The sequence below is a fragment of the Orbicella franksi genome, chromosome 4, assembly GCF_964199315.1.
Source record: "Orbicella franksi chromosome 4, jaOrbFran1.1, whole genome shotgun sequence".
Classification (NCBI taxonomy): Eukaryota; Metazoa; Cnidaria; class Anthozoa; order Scleractinia; family Merulinidae; genus Orbicella; species Orbicella franksi.
Window position 1 is genome coordinate 8,494,801 of NC_138148.1, and position 16,641 is coordinate 8,511,441.

At 38.9% G+C, this 16,641-nt stretch overlaps 4 protein-coding genes and 1 pseudogene across 4 annotated transcripts in view; all 5 read right to left on the bottom strand.

Moving 5' to 3' along the window:
• LOC145484369 (uncharacterized) overlaps positions 1 to 136 on the bottom strand; it is a 4,451-nt pseudogene extending 4,315 nt beyond the window's left edge.
• LOC145484368 (uncharacterized) overlaps positions 1 to 1,959 on the bottom strand; it is a 7,532-nt gene extending 5,573 nt beyond the window's left edge. Inside the window, exons 1-2 of the mRNA XM_081462987.1 lie at positions 1,950 to 1,959; positions 1,757 to 1,815 (exon numbers count right to left, since the gene is read on the bottom strand). The gene's annotated coding sequence lies outside the window, so the exon portion shown is untranslated. The remainder of the gene's footprint in view (positions 1 to 1,756; positions 1,816 to 1,949) is intronic.
• LOC145484472 (polycystin-1-like protein 2) overlaps positions 1 to 5,718 on the bottom strand; it is a 20,018-nt gene extending 14,300 nt beyond the window's left edge. The window contains exons 1-6 of the mRNA XM_081463094.1: positions 4,993 to 5,718; positions 3,891 to 4,461; positions 3,576 to 3,779; positions 3,145 to 3,270; positions 2,821 to 3,018; positions 2,485 to 2,733 (exon numbers count right to left, since the gene is read on the bottom strand). Coding sequence (XP_081319220.1) covers positions 2,485 to 2,733; positions 2,821 to 3,018; positions 3,145 to 3,270; positions 3,576 to 3,779; positions 3,891 to 4,461; positions 4,993 to 5,576 — 1,932 coding nt within the window. The 5' untranslated portion in view covers positions 5,577 to 5,718. The remainder of the gene's footprint in view (positions 1 to 2,484; positions 2,734 to 2,820; positions 3,019 to 3,144; positions 3,271 to 3,575; positions 3,780 to 3,890; positions 4,462 to 4,992) is intronic.
• Positions 5,584 to 6,880, bottom strand: LOC145485474 (adhesion G protein-coupled receptor L4-like). The gene is made up of 4 exons (XM_081464139.1): positions 6,712 to 6,880; positions 6,227 to 6,337; positions 5,742 to 5,767; positions 5,584 to 5,649 (listed from the first exon to the last, which is right to left on the bottom strand). The coding sequence occupies exons 1-4, from the start codon at positions 6,878 to 6,880 to the stop codon at positions 5,584 to 5,586; spliced, it is 372 nt and encodes a 123-aa protein (XP_081320265.1).
• Positions 6,881 to 7,555: 675 nt separating this feature from the next.
• LOC145485475 (uncharacterized) lies at positions 7,556 to 15,066 on the bottom strand. Its single transcript, XM_081464140.1, has 11 exons — positions 15,060 to 15,066; positions 14,670 to 14,780; positions 13,928 to 14,500; positions 12,762 to 12,902; positions 12,027 to 12,152; positions 11,436 to 11,558; positions 10,695 to 11,267; positions 9,693 to 9,833; positions 8,972 to 9,097; positions 8,393 to 8,515; positions 7,556 to 8,224 (listed from the first exon to the last, which is right to left on the bottom strand). Exons 1-11 carry the CDS (start codon positions 15,064 to 15,066, stop codon positions 7,608 to 7,610), a joined length of 2,661 nt encoding a protein of 886 aa, XP_081320266.1. The 3' UTR covers positions 7,556 to 7,607.
• Positions 15,067 to 16,641: the final 1,575 nt, after the last annotated feature.

Consider the following 16,641-nt stretch of genomic DNA (forward strand, 5'->3'; position numbering starts at 1 on the left):
TAATACAATGCCCAGAGTAACCTCTCTGTCCACCTGGTTTTATGTACACTCTCATGATAGGTAAAGCACGAGCGATCAACATTTCCTCAGTTTGAGTCAAGCCCTGAAGTTGTGGTGGGACTGGTGAAGGAATCATTGAATTTTCACTTGAAAATCTTTTGGGGCATTTTTTGTCTCTTGAACACCGTAGACAAACATAATTGTTAGGTGATCTCTTAGTGACTTTTAATGGCCAAGCTTCTTTGCAAGTTGTGCACTGAAGAGTAGTATATTTCATAGATTCATGAAATCTAGAAATATTGAGCTTTGCCCAATTTTGCATATGTATTTCACCATTCTTACGTGCATCAAATTCTCTTAAGTACTGATTCTTATCCGTAGTATTAGTGCTAGATATACAATCAAGTTCACTGGAGCTACATGGAGCTTGGACTGTTATAGTTTGCATGTTATTAGAGTCTTTTTTCCTTTGATAACTGTCCCTTCTTTTAGCAAGTTTTGCCTGTCTTTGCTTATCAGTCTCAGATGCTTTTCTCTTTTGATAATTGTCTTTTCTTTTAGCAAGTTTTGCCTGTGTTTGCTCATCAGTGTCGGATGCTTTTCTCTTTTGATAATTGTCTTTTCTTTTAGCAAGTTTTGCCTGTGTTTGCTCATCACTCTCAGATGCTTTTCTCTTTTGATAATTGTCTTTTCTTTTAGCAAGTTTTGCCTGTGTTTGCTCATCAGTCTCAGATGCTTTTCTCTTTTGATAATTGTCTTTTCTTTTAGCAAGTTTTGCCTGTGTTTGCTCATCAGTCTCAGATGCTTTTCTCTTTTGATAATTGTCTTTTCTTTTAGCAAGTTTTGCCTGTGTTTGCTCATCAGTTTGAGATGCTTTTCTGTTTTGATAATTGTCTCTTATTTTAGCGAGTCTTGCGTGTCTTTGCTCATCATTTTCAAGGCTAATTTTATTATGATAGTGCATTCTGTTTGATTCTGCATGTTTAAAAAGTCTTCTTAACTCTTCATCAGAATTGTCTGACAAATTATTTCGTCTCTTAGCACTTACTGGTACTTCAGTAAGTGATTCTCCTGCTTTTCTTTTCATATGGTTTTGTTCAGATAGTTGAGCTACATCAACATTAGCATTAACATGGACAGATGCAATCTCAAATAAGCTTACATTCAGACAACATGCTAAAGTTTCAAGATGATTTTGAAATTCATCTAGCTCAGTAAACTTTAAAACAATAGCAGTACCATTTTCATCGGGCATTCCCAGGCAATTCCTTGCATGTGAATCAAACAGATAAAATGAATCTGATTTTTTTATAACAGCCATGACATAACCATCAAGAACTAACATTGCATTTGGACTATCTGAAAATGCATTAATCAAAACCTGCCTCAGTGAGCAAAATGGCCCGTCTCCACAAAATGAGCGATCAATGCGCCCCTGATAAAATTTACTGTAGTTTAAACAGTACTCGACATTGGTCTGCGAGGTTGCCACCTTCGGCAACTCGTTTATTGAAAGAGTGTCAGTATCAGGTACCATTTCATTAGTTAGAGCATGTAAATACATGCGATCTCCATGAAATAAGATAGCATCGATATCTGCTTGCGTCCAAGAATCGACCGAATGCGATCGATTGAAAAGCAAAGCTGAAAGTGACATAAATGCACACTGTCGGCCTCGAGAATGCTCACTGAAAGCTTCATGACCTTGATGAATGCTTCCTCGAATAGAAGTAATCATAACAGATTAGCAACTCACCTGTAAACAGGGTAAACCTCGATTCTAGTGTCTGTATTCCAAGGCGAGAAAAAGCAAAGCTGCAAGTGAAACAAATGCACACTGTCGGCCTCAAGAATGCTTCATAACCTTGATGAATGCTTCTTCGAATAGAATTCATCAAAAGAGATCGAAAAAAATCGATCAAAGAGAACCAAAAAAATGCAAAACTCACCTTCTTGTGAAACGCGAAAGACGTCAAAACGGCTGATCGAGCACATGTGAATTTCATCGATTATAAGCGAACTGCTCATTGGCTGTCTCGTATTTCAAAGGGCATTGCTGATAGGCTAATTCACGATCCGATAGAACGAACCAACGAACCAACGAAACTTCTCAAATGCCTCCAAGAATATGAACGCTGCCTATCGGCAGCAAATATATGGGCGCGCGTAGATATGGAATACGTCTTCTCGTGTTCAACTTGATATCTATATATATAAAGTTGAACACGAAGGTTGCCGAAGATAAACGAAGATTGCCGAAGACTTTTGAGGAAGATCCGAAGATGTTTCGATCATACACCAAAAAAATTAAGTGCAGTTTAAGGGTCAAACATGATATCAGTGAAGTAATCGATATCTTCACTAGTGAGGATATGGAATATACGCCACCCGAGTCTCGTATGAATTTTACGAGTGGTGTATTATCCGGTAAAACACTCGTCTATATAATAAAAAACAATATTACACTAAATAGACCGCACTTACTCGATATTCAGTCTCTTTGACCTGTTCATTAGGAAATGCCTGTCTCATATTTTGCGGAAGTTCAAAGCTCTGACCCTCTGAAAAGTTCAAACGTTTTTCTTCAAGTCCGCAGGATATTTCGCGACCCAGCATGACATCCATTCCTGGTACATGGAACTTTTTAGGAGATTGGGATACTGCTGATCTTATCGCCAAAGTGCGGAGTAGCATTCTGACAATGCTCATGGATTCCAAGACAATATCTTTTGCCTGGAAAAATGGAAATCAAATTAAACTCAGTTCTCAGAGAGAGCGGTAGTAATACTTTTTCTCTGCAACTAATTTTCAAAAGTGTACCTTCACTTGGTCAGCAGAAAGAATTCTGGTGTCCCCAATTACTGCCGCCGCCTCTGCAGACACCATACCCAACTCAACAGTTCCATAGAGCAAGTTATATACTCCTTGGAAAATAAACTTGTCGTCTTTGGCTTTCATATTCTTAGCGTTGGAATGCAGTGTATCAGTTATGTTGCGTAATATTATCGGGAGAAGGTCCTGCCGAAGAAAATATGTTTATACTGTGATTTCTTGGTCGAGACAATCCGCAAGATTTTTGTCAGACTTTGTTTTCGTCTGAAAGGTAGTAAAATCAGGGATTTATAATTTTCCATTAGATGTTACCTTACTGTGGAGGGATAACTTGGTGACATTCTTTCCAGCTGTCGCTAAAAATGCTGAGATAAAAACCACACTTGGAAGATCATCGAGCTCTGCCAGTTGAAACCTCTTTAGGGCAATGTCTCTGAGCTGCAAAAACGTCACAGTAATCATCTCTTTATATATTTGACTTTATTCTCTTACTTTAAGAAAAACACATATATTAATTTTTCTAAAAACAAATAGAACTGTAAAAAGCAACCACGTTTAACTGATGATCCCGTCCGGCAAAATTAATACGAAATTAACGCAAAGTTTTCACAATATTGAAATAGCCAAACTGTTATCCCTGCAATGAAGTTCTCTTTTTAGTTTTCCACAAGTATTATTAAGCAATACGGTAACCCCACATTCTCTTTAAATTTAGATAGGACACTTTAAAGGTTAATAATTACATCACTCTTTTGTTTCGTCGATACTGTTGTGTTGGAAAAGTTGCGGTTCACCAATACTTGTGTCTCTATTGTCAACAACATGGCTGTCATTAGCTGCCAGGCCCTGTGCGTATCCACTCTGTTAAGATGATCCTCAAACAGGCTTGGAGATTTTTGCAGTTGTTTGAAAAGATCTTGTTCCGCTCTAGGCTCGGGTGGCGTCACCTACAGTAATTAACAAAGCATCATAATTAGTTCAGTATGGCATCCAAATGTTTTAATTTGTCAATATATCACTGACCCACGCGAAACTTTACTTCAATTCACAATTCATACCGTTACAGCAAGATCCAGCTCAGAAGTAGCACCATTGCTCCTTGAAACAAATACTTTGACGTGGGATAAATATTCATTTGATGCATTTCCTTGCGGTAAAACTAATGTCCGTTTATTAGCCCGGCCATAATACAAGGTATAATGTATATCACCATCTCCAATTATCTCCACTTCATAGATGAAAGTTTCATTGAGAGCGGACCAACCGAAACAAAACAACTCAAATGAAGTATAAACAGCTTCGCCAGTGTCAGGTGTTATAGTGCACGAGCCATCACGCGGAAGGACTGTAGTCTTAAAAACCTGCACACTTGTAGACGGGGTTTCACTGGCAAGTAGCACGGTCAATTCCAATCGATATTTTGTATTGTCCTTTAGAGTCTTTGGATCGATAGCGAGGATTTTAGAGTATTCTGGATTGTTTAAAATTTCTATCCACCCTGCGTCCTTGTCTTCTTCGTAAAGGATCCATCGGTACTCCACTTTATCATCACACGAGTAGCCCGTATAATCGGCTGAGATGGTCAGCGGCGCGGATGGAATAACGTTTAAACGATCATTTAAAACAAAGCTATTGGAGAAAAAAATATAGAAACGATTACAGGGATAAAATATACCATGCGCGTCTATAGGCTACCACAATCTCTAAATGGAACGTCTGGAAGAGAAAGACCAAATTAAAGTAGCCACCTATTGCTGTATGTCCTTCAAGCGCTAATAAGCTTTAAAAAATACGTTTCGTCTTCTATTACCTGAAAAAATAGCCCATAAGAAAAATAACTAATGCATTTCTACGTGGTCCTACTACTAAGCATTTATCCAATCAGGGATATTCATTTTCTCCATGGTGGAGACTACAGCAATATTAATTAACACGATTATTGTCAATAATGAGAAACATTGCTCCAACATTCCACAGTTTTTTGTTTCTGTTTTTGTTTATTTGTTTGGTTTTTTTTTTTGTGAGTGTGTGACTTATCTGAGCAGATAAATGACTTCTTATTTTGTAGATGCCTCTATCGGATTTATTAAACAACAAATATTCGGCCAGTTTTTGAATGTCATGTGCATTATTTGTCCATTTCAATCAATATATACTCACTTTAGTGAAACTTCAGGAGGGCTTCCTTCGACTACGTGAACAGTTTTTATGTCACTCGACGTTCTGGCGTCTTTAGTTACAATAAGTTGAAAGATGTATGAGGCGTTTGTGTTCTCCATTACTGAGGCGTTCAACACTACAACAGGCTCCGTCGATTCCAGTCTCCCAATACCCGTACCAAAGCAGCCTCCATCTGAGCCAGAGGCATGCAAAGGAACAGACACCACCTGGATCTCAAGCAGATTTTCCGTTGGGAATTGCTCATTCGATTTCTTGCAAAGCCAATAAAATGTCAGTGTCTCCAGGGCCCCACGGCCAACATGAGGATCATAAGACTTGGATCCATTTAGGATGATATTCTGCTTATTTCCTCTGGTTATTTCAGTTTCACCTGAGATTATTGCAACCAGTGGTAAGGGTTCTATTATAATATAACCCTTATCATATACCTCCTCTGTTTTATTACTGCCTCCTTGGGCTATCGTAAAAATGAAGTATAAAGCTTGTAGATCATGGGCGAATGGTAAATGATGGTCGGAGAGAGTCCATTCGTTTGTGTTCGCTGAGACTATAGTTCCATTCATAATAGCCTCAGGATCGTTTAGCAAAGGATCCGCCAGTATCCAAAATGTGTTTTGTGCCCATATCTGAGCGCACCTCACTTCAATGTTTGTTTCAAATGTGTAATATGAACTCAACTGAACCACAGCGGGTTGATCCACGGTCCGTCCAACATTAATTATTCTTACTCGTGGAATGTCACACAATGTAGTCCCTGAATGAAAGAGAGAAAAATCGAATAATTATCTTTTTCTTTGAGCCATAGATATGAACTCGTCTTAAATCTAACAATTTTGCGGCGCATTGAAATGATATCCCTATTTCTTCTCCTCAACAGTTAGATCTTAAATAATCAAAATATGTTAGGAGACGTAATGCATTAATTATCTCAGCTGAGCATTAGTACGAGAAGAAATAATTGGTATCGGTATCAAGCAGTTACACTAGCTTGTAATGTATTGGTTAATTATATAGTTTTAGACACTACAAGGATTTTTAGCATTTACTTATCTTCATCCTTATGTACTTTTCATCGAAGCATCATCGCCTCACGTGAATTTTTCTTGATCTACGACTATTTACTAAGGCTAACTGGCAAGACCACGTCAGCAGATAAGTCAATATGCCAGCGCACGCTGTTAGTCACTGTTTATTCCGGTTCGTCTAAACATACCAAAGCAGTGATGAGATTCCTCTGCTGAGCAGTTGCAATCATAAGATCCATCCAAATTCGTACAGGTGGCATTCTCGGCACAACGAGAAAGGTTCTCACACTCGTCTACGTCTTTACATAAAGAATGGATTCAAATATTAAAGTTGATATTTTTGGAGCAACAAGATTTCTCGGGTTTATACGGGTGTATAGGATAATAACTGGTCATAGATTTAATCCAAATTAATTTTGTTGAAAAGCAAGAAGAAACTCCAAGCAATTGCCTGAAATAAGGAGAAGCGCACCAATAACTAAGAAACAAAAATTGAAACTTGCAAAAAAACGAAAATCAGAAAAAACACGATAACTTGAGTTAAATAAGAGAGTCACAAGGTATATAGAAGACAATTTAAGTATCGATGACGACATAAAATCAACATGGTGTCCAAAATAGTTTTTCTAGTATTCCTGATGACAACAAGTATATCCATGCTAGTAACACTTACCTTCACACAGGGGTGGAATACCAACGAAGCCATCGCTACATATACACACAAAACCACTATTCGTGTTCATGCAATGCGCTGGAAATTCACAATTTGTCATTTGTGGATCACTACTGCAAAACGTAATCCCTTGGGTGTGGACTAGTGAAAAGTAAGTCATACACAACATTATAATTCTGCATCAGCTTTAAGCTCATGGGTGTAAAATAAGTCATCGTTATTTATATCAAACCTTTGCTAACCATTTGATATTCAACCCATCTAGACTAATGTAAAGACCATCTCTTTTCATTAACATTGCACGAGCAACGCCGTCTAATTTGTTTAAGTCCCCAGAAAAGTCACAATTATGCTTTGGTGTACATTTGAGGTTCTTATTCCTCCAGGATTCGGTTTCTCTACCGATGGCAAAAAGAAAAGCATATAAGAATACCGAGGAGGGCAGCGCCACGTATAAGTACAGTGTATCGCACAGGAATAGGAAGAACGGACACAGTAATTTTTGTCAAGTTGTCCGATCACTTACTTAAGAATAAGCGCAAAAGGTAACGGAAAGAAACGTAAAAGACTTCCATACCTCTTCTGCCTCTGCTTATTCTCCCCTCCCTACTCCTATTCCTACTCTTTCTCCTGCTCCTGTTCCCACTCTTCTTCCTGCTCCTGCGCCTGGTCAGACTCCTACTGTACTCTTTAACCTGCTCCTGCTCATGTTCCACTACTACTACTACATTGTACTACTACTGCTGCTACTACTACTACTACTACTACTACTACTACTACTACTGCTGCTGCTGCTGCTGCTACTGCTACTGCTACTGCTACTGCTACTACTACTACTACTACTACTACTACCACTACTTCACGATCACTTTACTACCACTATTACTACTACAAACCTACGTGTAAATTATGCTTATAAAATATAAAATTAACAGCTCACGAGCGTCGACGCATGATGTCTTAGATATTGAATCAGCCTTTGCAACCAAATCGTTGAATTCTGCGGCTTGAAATATATGGTCGTCTTCTTCGGTAACAGCCCTCATCGATGACATGTCAATATTATTCCCAATCGTAACAGCAAAGATTCGAGCAGCTTTGGAACGAAGGAGCTTAACTGTATCACTTATTGGAATGTAAGAAGAGGAATGAGTTTGTTTCCCATCAGTCAACAAGATTACTAATTTTTGAGTATCGTTTGAGTTTTCTGATGCAAAATACTCATCGTAGGCCAGACGAAGTGCGAGGTCAATACGGGTATACCCTGCGTCATACGGGATATTCTCTACCGCAGAAGCGAACGATAACGCTGTTTTGGTCGAGCCTAGCGGAACTGCGATAGAAGCGTGATCACTAAATGGAATAACAGCAGCTTGGCTGGTTGTCCCTAGTTCGTATCTGCTTGCCACAATCTTGATGAATTCTTTTTCTTTCAGGTAGTTGTGTTTTCTAACACTCCCTGATGCGTCGAGCAAAAAGATTAGGTCTAGTGGTGCTTGGCATTTTTCTGGCGCTAAGGAAAAGAAGTGGAAAAGATAATCTGTCAGGGTCACAGGATGAACAATAATTCGCCACTAAAATATAACCCAGTTAGGCCTAGATTGACACATGATGATTGTGCACACTTCTGGGTCAAAACTACACACAACTGCTTCTACTTTATACCTCACATAATACCTACCTATACATATCGTGCCATCGCCAGAGTACCCGGACACACAAGTACAGGTATAGTTTCCATCATAGTTGCTGCAATACGCGTCTTTGTGGCAAGCATCTGCTAGAGATTGGCATTCGTTGATGTCTATTTAAAACAGTATAAAAGAAAACAATTCTGAAGAGAATCTCATATGGCAGTTGTCCTGGAAATTTGAATTAGCTACCCAGTATTCAACATAGGATATGAACAGGTTATGGCTATACTTGGGCTTTGAATGATGACTTAAAACGGTGAACTGTTTGCAGATTTCTGTTCCCCGTTCGGTTATTGGAGGCAGTTTGTTCGAATACAGGCACATCCATAAGGCAATATGGAAATCACCTGACCAGGTGACATAGATGAGATCGACTAAATGTGTATATTTTACAAGTTCAGGTGGTCTCTAATACTCTTCACTGAAAGTGGTTTGGCAGTTTGCCCCATATTCTTGCTCTTTTATCCAATATTTGTTTGTTTTGTTTCCTTAAAATTGCTCTCCTTGAAATGCTTTATGAGTATCGCTATTCAAGCATTGAAAATACAGACTCCAATTTTACATACCTACACACATGCTGCCATTATAACTGTATCCCGACTGGTTGCATGAACAGTTGTACGAGCCTGCAGTGTTGACACAGGAGGCATTGACGGGGCAGTTATGTGAACCATTGGTGCATTCATTCACGTCTTGGAATTAGAAAGAAGTGTTTGACAAAACAAGTATTTATACTAGACCAGTTCACTGAGTGCTTAAATTCATAACCAAAAAGGTAAGCAGTTGTGTATACCATCAGCTGGCATTCAAAGATCTAGTCCAATTACAGCAACTGAAGGGGCCTGATGACCCATCACTGTTGCAATTCTGAAAATTCAGGATAGTCAGGCACATGAAGCAAAGCATTTGGAAATATTGTTACACCAACCGTAAATAAAAAGCTGTCCATTGCTTTATGACAGGTTTTCACAACAAGAGATATATTACTATTGCATCGTTCACTGCAGAACAAATCTAAAGTATGCTAATGTAAGAAATCCAAGAGTTTTGTCAGAAATTAGGAGAAGCCTAACCAATGAATAAGGTACTAAAAGTTGAAACTGTAACCATATTGATAAAAAAAAAAACAGAATGTCAGAAAAAAAAATTGCTAAGTTAAAAAGATAGTCACAAGGTACGTAGAAAACAAGTGAGATCTCGATAACGATACAAAGCCAACATGGTGTCCAGAATAACTTTCTTAGAGGTCTTTTTAACAACATGTATATTCAAGCAAGCAAAATTTACCTTCACACAGGGATGGATCACCAACGAAGCCATCGCTGCATATACACGAAAAGCCACTACTCGAGTTGACGCAATGTGCTGGAAATTCGCAATTTGTCATTTGTGGGTCAGTACTGCAAAACGTGATCCCTTGGGTTTGGACTAGAGAAAAGTAAGTCATATATAAGAGATTCTAATTCTGTATCAGCCTCAAGCTCATGGGTATAAAATAATTCATGGGTATTTATATTAAACTTTTGCTAATTGTTCATTGTTCAACTCATTTAGACTAATTTAAAGACCATCTTTTCTCATTAACATTGCAAGAGCAATACTGTCTAACTTGTTTAAGTCCCCGGGAAGGTCACAATTATACTTTGGTGTATATATCAGGTGGTTATTACTTGTTGAAGATCCCGACTGTTTGTAGACAATAATCTGTTTAAAAAAAACAAGCAAACCGGTTTACCCCTTTACCCAAACAATTAGTACGTACCTCCAGGTTTGGGATTCTCTGCCAGTTGCATAAAAAAGCATTAGAACAGCGAGGAAAGTAGCGAAAAGTATATAAGTATAGCACAGGAAAGGGAACATACACCGTAATTTTTTGCATGTTGTCAAATCACTAAGTTAGCGATAAACGCAAAAAAAAGCAAGAGAAAGAAATGTAAAAGACTTTCCATTCCTATTATTCTTCTACTTATTCTCTTTTCCCTACGGCTACTCCTTTTCCCAGTCTTTTTCCTGCAACTGATCCTCCTCGTGCTCCAGCTCTGGCTCCTGATCCTCCTCCTGTTTCTGGTCTTGCGTCTGCTCCTACTAATACTGCACTCCTTATCCTCAACCTGTCGTGTTACTGCTGCTGCTGCTGCTACTACTACTGCTACTACTACTATTACTACTACTACTAATACTACTACTAATAATAATAATAATAATAATAATAATAATAATAATACTGTCGTCCTACAAAACAACCTTACATGTTACTTATTTGTACAAAATGCAAAATTAACAGCTCACGAGCGTCGACGCATGATGTCTTAGAAACTGAATCAGCCTTTGCTACCAAATCGTTGAATTCTGCGGCTTGAAATATATGGTCGTCTTCTTCGGTGACAGCCCTCATCGTTGACATGTCAATATTATTTCCGATCGTAACAGCAAAGATTCGAGCAGCTTTGGAACGAAGGAGCTTAACTGTATCACTTATTGGAATGTAAGAAGGGGAAGGAGTTTGTTTCCCATCAGTCAACAGCATCACTAACTTCTTAGTATCGTTTGAGTTTTCTGATGCAAAATACTCATCGTAGGCCAGACGAAGTGCGAGGTCAATACGGGTATACCCTGCGTCATATGGGATATTGTCCACCGCAGAAGCGAACGATAACGCTGTTTTGGTCAAGCCTAGCGGAACTGCGTTGGAAGCTTGATAACTAAATGGAATAACAGCAGCTTGGCTGGTTGTCCCTAGTTCGTATCTGCTTGCCACAATCTTGATGAATTCTTTTTCTTTCAGGTAGTTGTCTTTTCCAACACTCGCTGATGCGTCGAGCAAAAAGATTAGGTCTAGTGATGCTTGGCATTTTTCTGGCGCTGGGAAAAAGAAGTAAAAAAGATAATCTTTCAGGGTCACAGGATGAAGAGGAATTTGCCACTAAAATATAACCCAGTTAGGCCTAGATTGACACATGATGATTGTGCACGCTTTTGGGCCAAAACTACACACAACTGGTTTTACTTTATACCTCACGTAATACTTACCTATACATATCGTGCCATTACCAGTGTACCCTGACACGCAAGTACAGGTATAGTTTCCATCATAGTTGCTGCAATACGCGTCTTTGTGACAAGCATCTGCTAGAGATTGGCATTCGTTGATGTCTATTTAAAACAATATAGACAAAAACATTTTGAAAAGAATGTCATATGGCTGTTCTCTTGGAAATTTGAATCAACTACCCAGTATTCAACATAGGATATGAACAGGTTATGACTGTACTGGGCTTTGAATGATGACGTAAAACGGTGAACTGTTTGCAGATTTCTGTTCCTCGTTCTGGTTATTGGGGGCAGTTTGTTCGAATACAGGCGCATCCGTAAAGCAACATGGAGATCACCTGACCATGTGATATAAAATGAGATCGACTATGTGTGTATATTTTGCAAGTTCAGGCGGTCTCTAATACTCTTCATTGATAGTGGTTTAGCAGTTTTCCCCCTCTTCTTGCTCCTTTATTTAATATTTGTTTGCTTTTTTTTCTTTGCAATTGCTCTCCTTGAAATGATTTCACTGTTAAAGGTATGAAAACGCTATTCAAGCATTGGAATACAGAATTAAATTTTACATACCTACACACATGCTGCCGTCATAACTGTATCCCGACTGGTTGCATGAACAGTTGTACGAGCCTGCGTTGTTGACACAGTAGGCGTTGGCGGGGCAGTTATGTGAGCCATTGCTACATTCATTTACGTCTTGGAATTAGAAAGAGGTGTTTGAGAAAAAAAAAAGTATTTATACTAATTCAGTTTATTGGGTGCTTAAATTCATAACCAAAAAGGTAAGCAGTTGTGTATGCCATCAGCTGGAATTCAAAGATCTAGTCCAATTAAAGCAATTGAAGGACCGTGATGACCCGTCACAACTGCAATTCTGAAAATTCATGAATAGTCAGGTTCATGAAGCAAAGCATTTGGAAATTTTGTTACACGCCCTAAATAAAATGCTGTTAATTACTTTATGTCAGGTTTTCACAAAAAAAAGATATATATTACTACTCTATCGTTTACTGCAAAACAAATCTAACTACTAAGACAATGCTAGTGTAAGAAATATAAGAATTTTGCCTGAAGTTAGCGGAAGTCTAACCAATGACTAAGGAACTAAAAATTGAAACTGTAACCATATTGCAAAAAGAGAAAGTCAGAAAAAAAAAAAACACTAGCAAAGTTAAACAAGAGAGTCACAAGGTACATAGAAAGCAATTTAAATCTAGATTATGATCTAAAACCAACGTGGTGTCCAGAATAGTTTTTCTAGAAGTCCTTTTGACAACATGTGTATTTCAAGCTAGCAACACTTACCTTCACACAGGGGTGGATCACCAACGAAGCCATCGCTGCATATACACGAAAAACCAGTACTCGAGTTGACGCAATGTGCTGGAAATTCGCAATTTGTCATTTGTGGATCAGAACTGCAAAACGCGATCCCTTGGGTGTGGACTAGAGAAAAGTAAGTAATACATAAGATTCTAATTCTACATCAGCCTCAAGCTCATGGGTATGAAATAATTCATCGCTATTTATGTCAAACCTTTGCTAATTGTTCATTTTTCAACTCATTTAGACTAATTTAAAGACTGTCTTTTTTCAATGACATTGGAGGAGCAATACTGTCTAACTTGTTTAAGTCTCCGGGAAGGTCACAATTATACTTTAGTGTATCTTTCAGGTTGTTATTACTTGTGGAAGATCCATTGTTTATTTACAAGAATCTGTTAAAAACAAACAAACCGGTTTTCCCCTTTACCCAAACAATTAGTTCGTACCTCCAGGATTGAGTTTCTCTGCCAATAGCATAAATAAAAGCATAAGAACAGCGAGGAAAGTAACGAAAGTGTTTAAGTATAGCCCATGAAAAAGAACGTACACCATAATTTTTGGTATATCGTCCAACCACTAACTTAGGAATAGACGCAAAAAAAGCAAGAGAAAGGCATGCAAAAGATTTTCCATTCCTCTTATGCTTCAGCTTATTCTCCTTTCCCTACTCCTAGTCTTTCTCCTGCTCCTGTTTCCACTCTTTTTCCTGCAACTGATTTTCCTCGTAGTCTAGCCCAGGCTCCTGGTCTTGCTCCTACGTCTGCTCCTACTCCTACTGAACTTCTGCTCGAGTTCCTACTACTACTCCTGCTGCTACTACTGCCGCCACCACCACCACCACCACCACCACTACTACTACTACTACTACTGCTGCTGCTGCTGCTACTACTACTACTACTACTGCTACTGCTGCTGCTGCTACTGCTACTGCTACTGCTACTGCTGCTACTGCTACTGCTGCTACTGCTACTGCTGCTGCTGCTGCTACTGCTACTGCTGCTGCTGCTACTGCTACTGCTGCTACTGCTACTCCTACTACTGCTACTACTACTACTGCTACTATTACTACTACTAGCAAACTTGTGAGCCTACAAAACAACCTTACAGGTTAATAATTTGTGGGCAATACAAAATTAATAGCTCACGAGCGTCGACGCATGATGTCTTGGAAATTGAGTCGGCCTTTGCTACCAAATCGTTGAATTCTGCGGCTTGAAATATATGGTCGTCTTCTTCGGTGACAGCCCTCATCGTTGACATGTCAATATTATTCCCGATCGTAACAGCAAAGATTCGAGCAGCTTTGGAACGAAGGAGCTTAACTGTATCACTTATTGGAATGTAAGAAGGGGAAGGAGTTTGTTTCCCATCAGTCAACAGCATCACTAACTTCTTAGTATCGTTTGAGTTTTCTGATGCAAAATACTCATCGTAGGCCAGACGAAGTGCGAGGTCAATACGGGTATACCCTGCGTCATACGGGATATTGTCTACCGCAGAAGCGAACGATAGCGTTGTGTTCTTCGAGCCTAGCGGAACTTTGTTAGATGCTCGACTGCTAAATACAATAACAGCAGCTTGGCTGGTTCTCCCTAGTTCGTATCTGCTTGCCACAATCTTAATGAATTCTTTTTCTTTTACGTAGTTGTCTTTTCCAACACTCCCTGATGCGTCGAGTAAAAAGATTAGGTCCAGTGGTGCTTGGCATTTTTCTGGCGCTGAGGAAAAGAAGTGGAAAAGAGCATTTGTTCAGGGTCAAAGGACGAAGAGGAATTCGTCCCTAAACGGTAACCCAGTTAGGCTTTGATCCACACACGATGAGTGCGTCCGCCTGTTGGGCAAAACTACACACGACTGTTTTTACTTTATACCTCACATGATACCTACCTATACATACCGTGCCATTACCAGTGTACCCGGACACACAAGTACAGGTATAGTCTCCATCATAGTTGGTACAATACGCGTCTTTGTGACAAGCTTGGCATTCGTTGATGTCTATTTAAATGTAATTTAGAAGAAAGAAAATTTCACAGGAGTCATTGAAATTTCAATCAAGTACTTAATATTCTGTGGTCCGTATATGCACTGCAATGTCCTGATGTCTCATGTACAGGAACGACAGTTTGATTGGACCACTGAGCTCATTGGATACATTTAAAATATTAAATATCCACGAGAAGGAGTTTAAAACGGCAAAAATATAGCAGATAGCAGCCAATAAAAAATGTGAACAGCCTCATATTTGGCGCCAAGAATGGTTTCCTACCAGGATACCAGGCATGTAGTTGTGCAAATTTTGGCAAATAGCTTGTTCACTCGTTAAGTTAAACCAAGAATTAAAATTTCCTCGATTTTTGGTATCTTCAAAGAAAAATCCTTTTCGTCGAGTTATTTTGGTAGCGGTGAAACGATGATAACACATCCCCGCGCCCCATGAAAGTTTATTTTTAATCTATTTTAAGCTTCACGTCGCGCTGTGAAAGTTAGCCTCGGCCCCATGATCGCGCAGCCCATGTCCAACGATCATCGCGTCGCGTCCATCTAAATCTGACATTCTAAACCTGACGAAATAAAAAATAATTTGTTTTGAGCTACGGCACTGTTTACATCGCGGAATGTATCTTTGGAAACCATTCTAGAAGCGCTGGGAAGGGAAATTATCTTCTACGCGTCATTCCCTTGCATAATTGATTAACGCGACTTAATTTAACTTGTTGAGGAAAGTTAGGCGCCAAGGCTCGTATTCTAACCCACTCGAAAGTCGTTTTTCGAAAAGAACTGAACGGATTAAAGCAAAAAACATCTCTTTCGAAAGGTTTTTCAAAGCGCAGGGCAGCTAAAATATTTGTTTCCCGCTTGTTAGAATTTATCCGAAACTACCACTGTTTGGATCGAAAAAGGTCTATTTGAGTAGCATGTTCAAAGCGCTAGTTAGCAAAGTTATCTTCTCTGTGCTGATATCCGAAGTTTACTTCGAAAATAAATCTTGATATTTCTCTGCATGACTGATTCACCTGAGGCGCCATGGCTCACTGCTGATAAGAATTGGTTTTTAACACGCTCAAGAGTCGATTCTCGAAAAGTACTGAACGGTTTAAAGCGGAAAAGATATCTTTCTCCTTCTCTTACGAATTGCGCTCCGAAAATCCAGGTGCAAGTTTTTCATGTCATTTGCATATTTACTTAACAAAACCAAGCCTTAAAGTTTATGATGACATTTAATCTGACCAATCAAGTATCTTTTCTCAAATAGACACGGCCTAAAACTGACCACGCGCTAAAATTACTTTGAAAAAATTATCATTGGAAGATCCCTAATGTGAAAAACAACCCGCACGACTGGCATGCTAGTGTTTGCATAGCAGCCTGATCCTCAGGTTGACGCTGAACTTTATCCATTTATTCGGTATTTTTCTTCCTTGTTTTACTCTTGTAATTTAGATTTTTAGCTATGTAAACTTATTTGAAATGAAATGGATATTAAATTTTTCAAAATGAATTCCAGCACAAACAAATTATCTACAAACAAATTCTCCCAGCGATTTATATTGAGATAACGTACGCATATCAGAAGAAAGTGTCTGTATATTGCTGGTTTCAAATCCCAAACATAGACCGAAGATTAAAAATATCGACATGCTACAATTACTGGCTGGAAAGTAATGATGCCTTCTCTCTTCCCACAGGCTAAACACGCTGTGCATGCTTCCCTAGATTTAATGGTCAGTGGACAGAACATTGATGGTTGGCATGGTGGGACCAAACATATCTACGCTACGTTTGGCGCGGAAAAGCTGACAGAGTTGTAAATACTTAAAGGAATTATTCATGCAGGACTAAGTTTGTGTTCACAAGG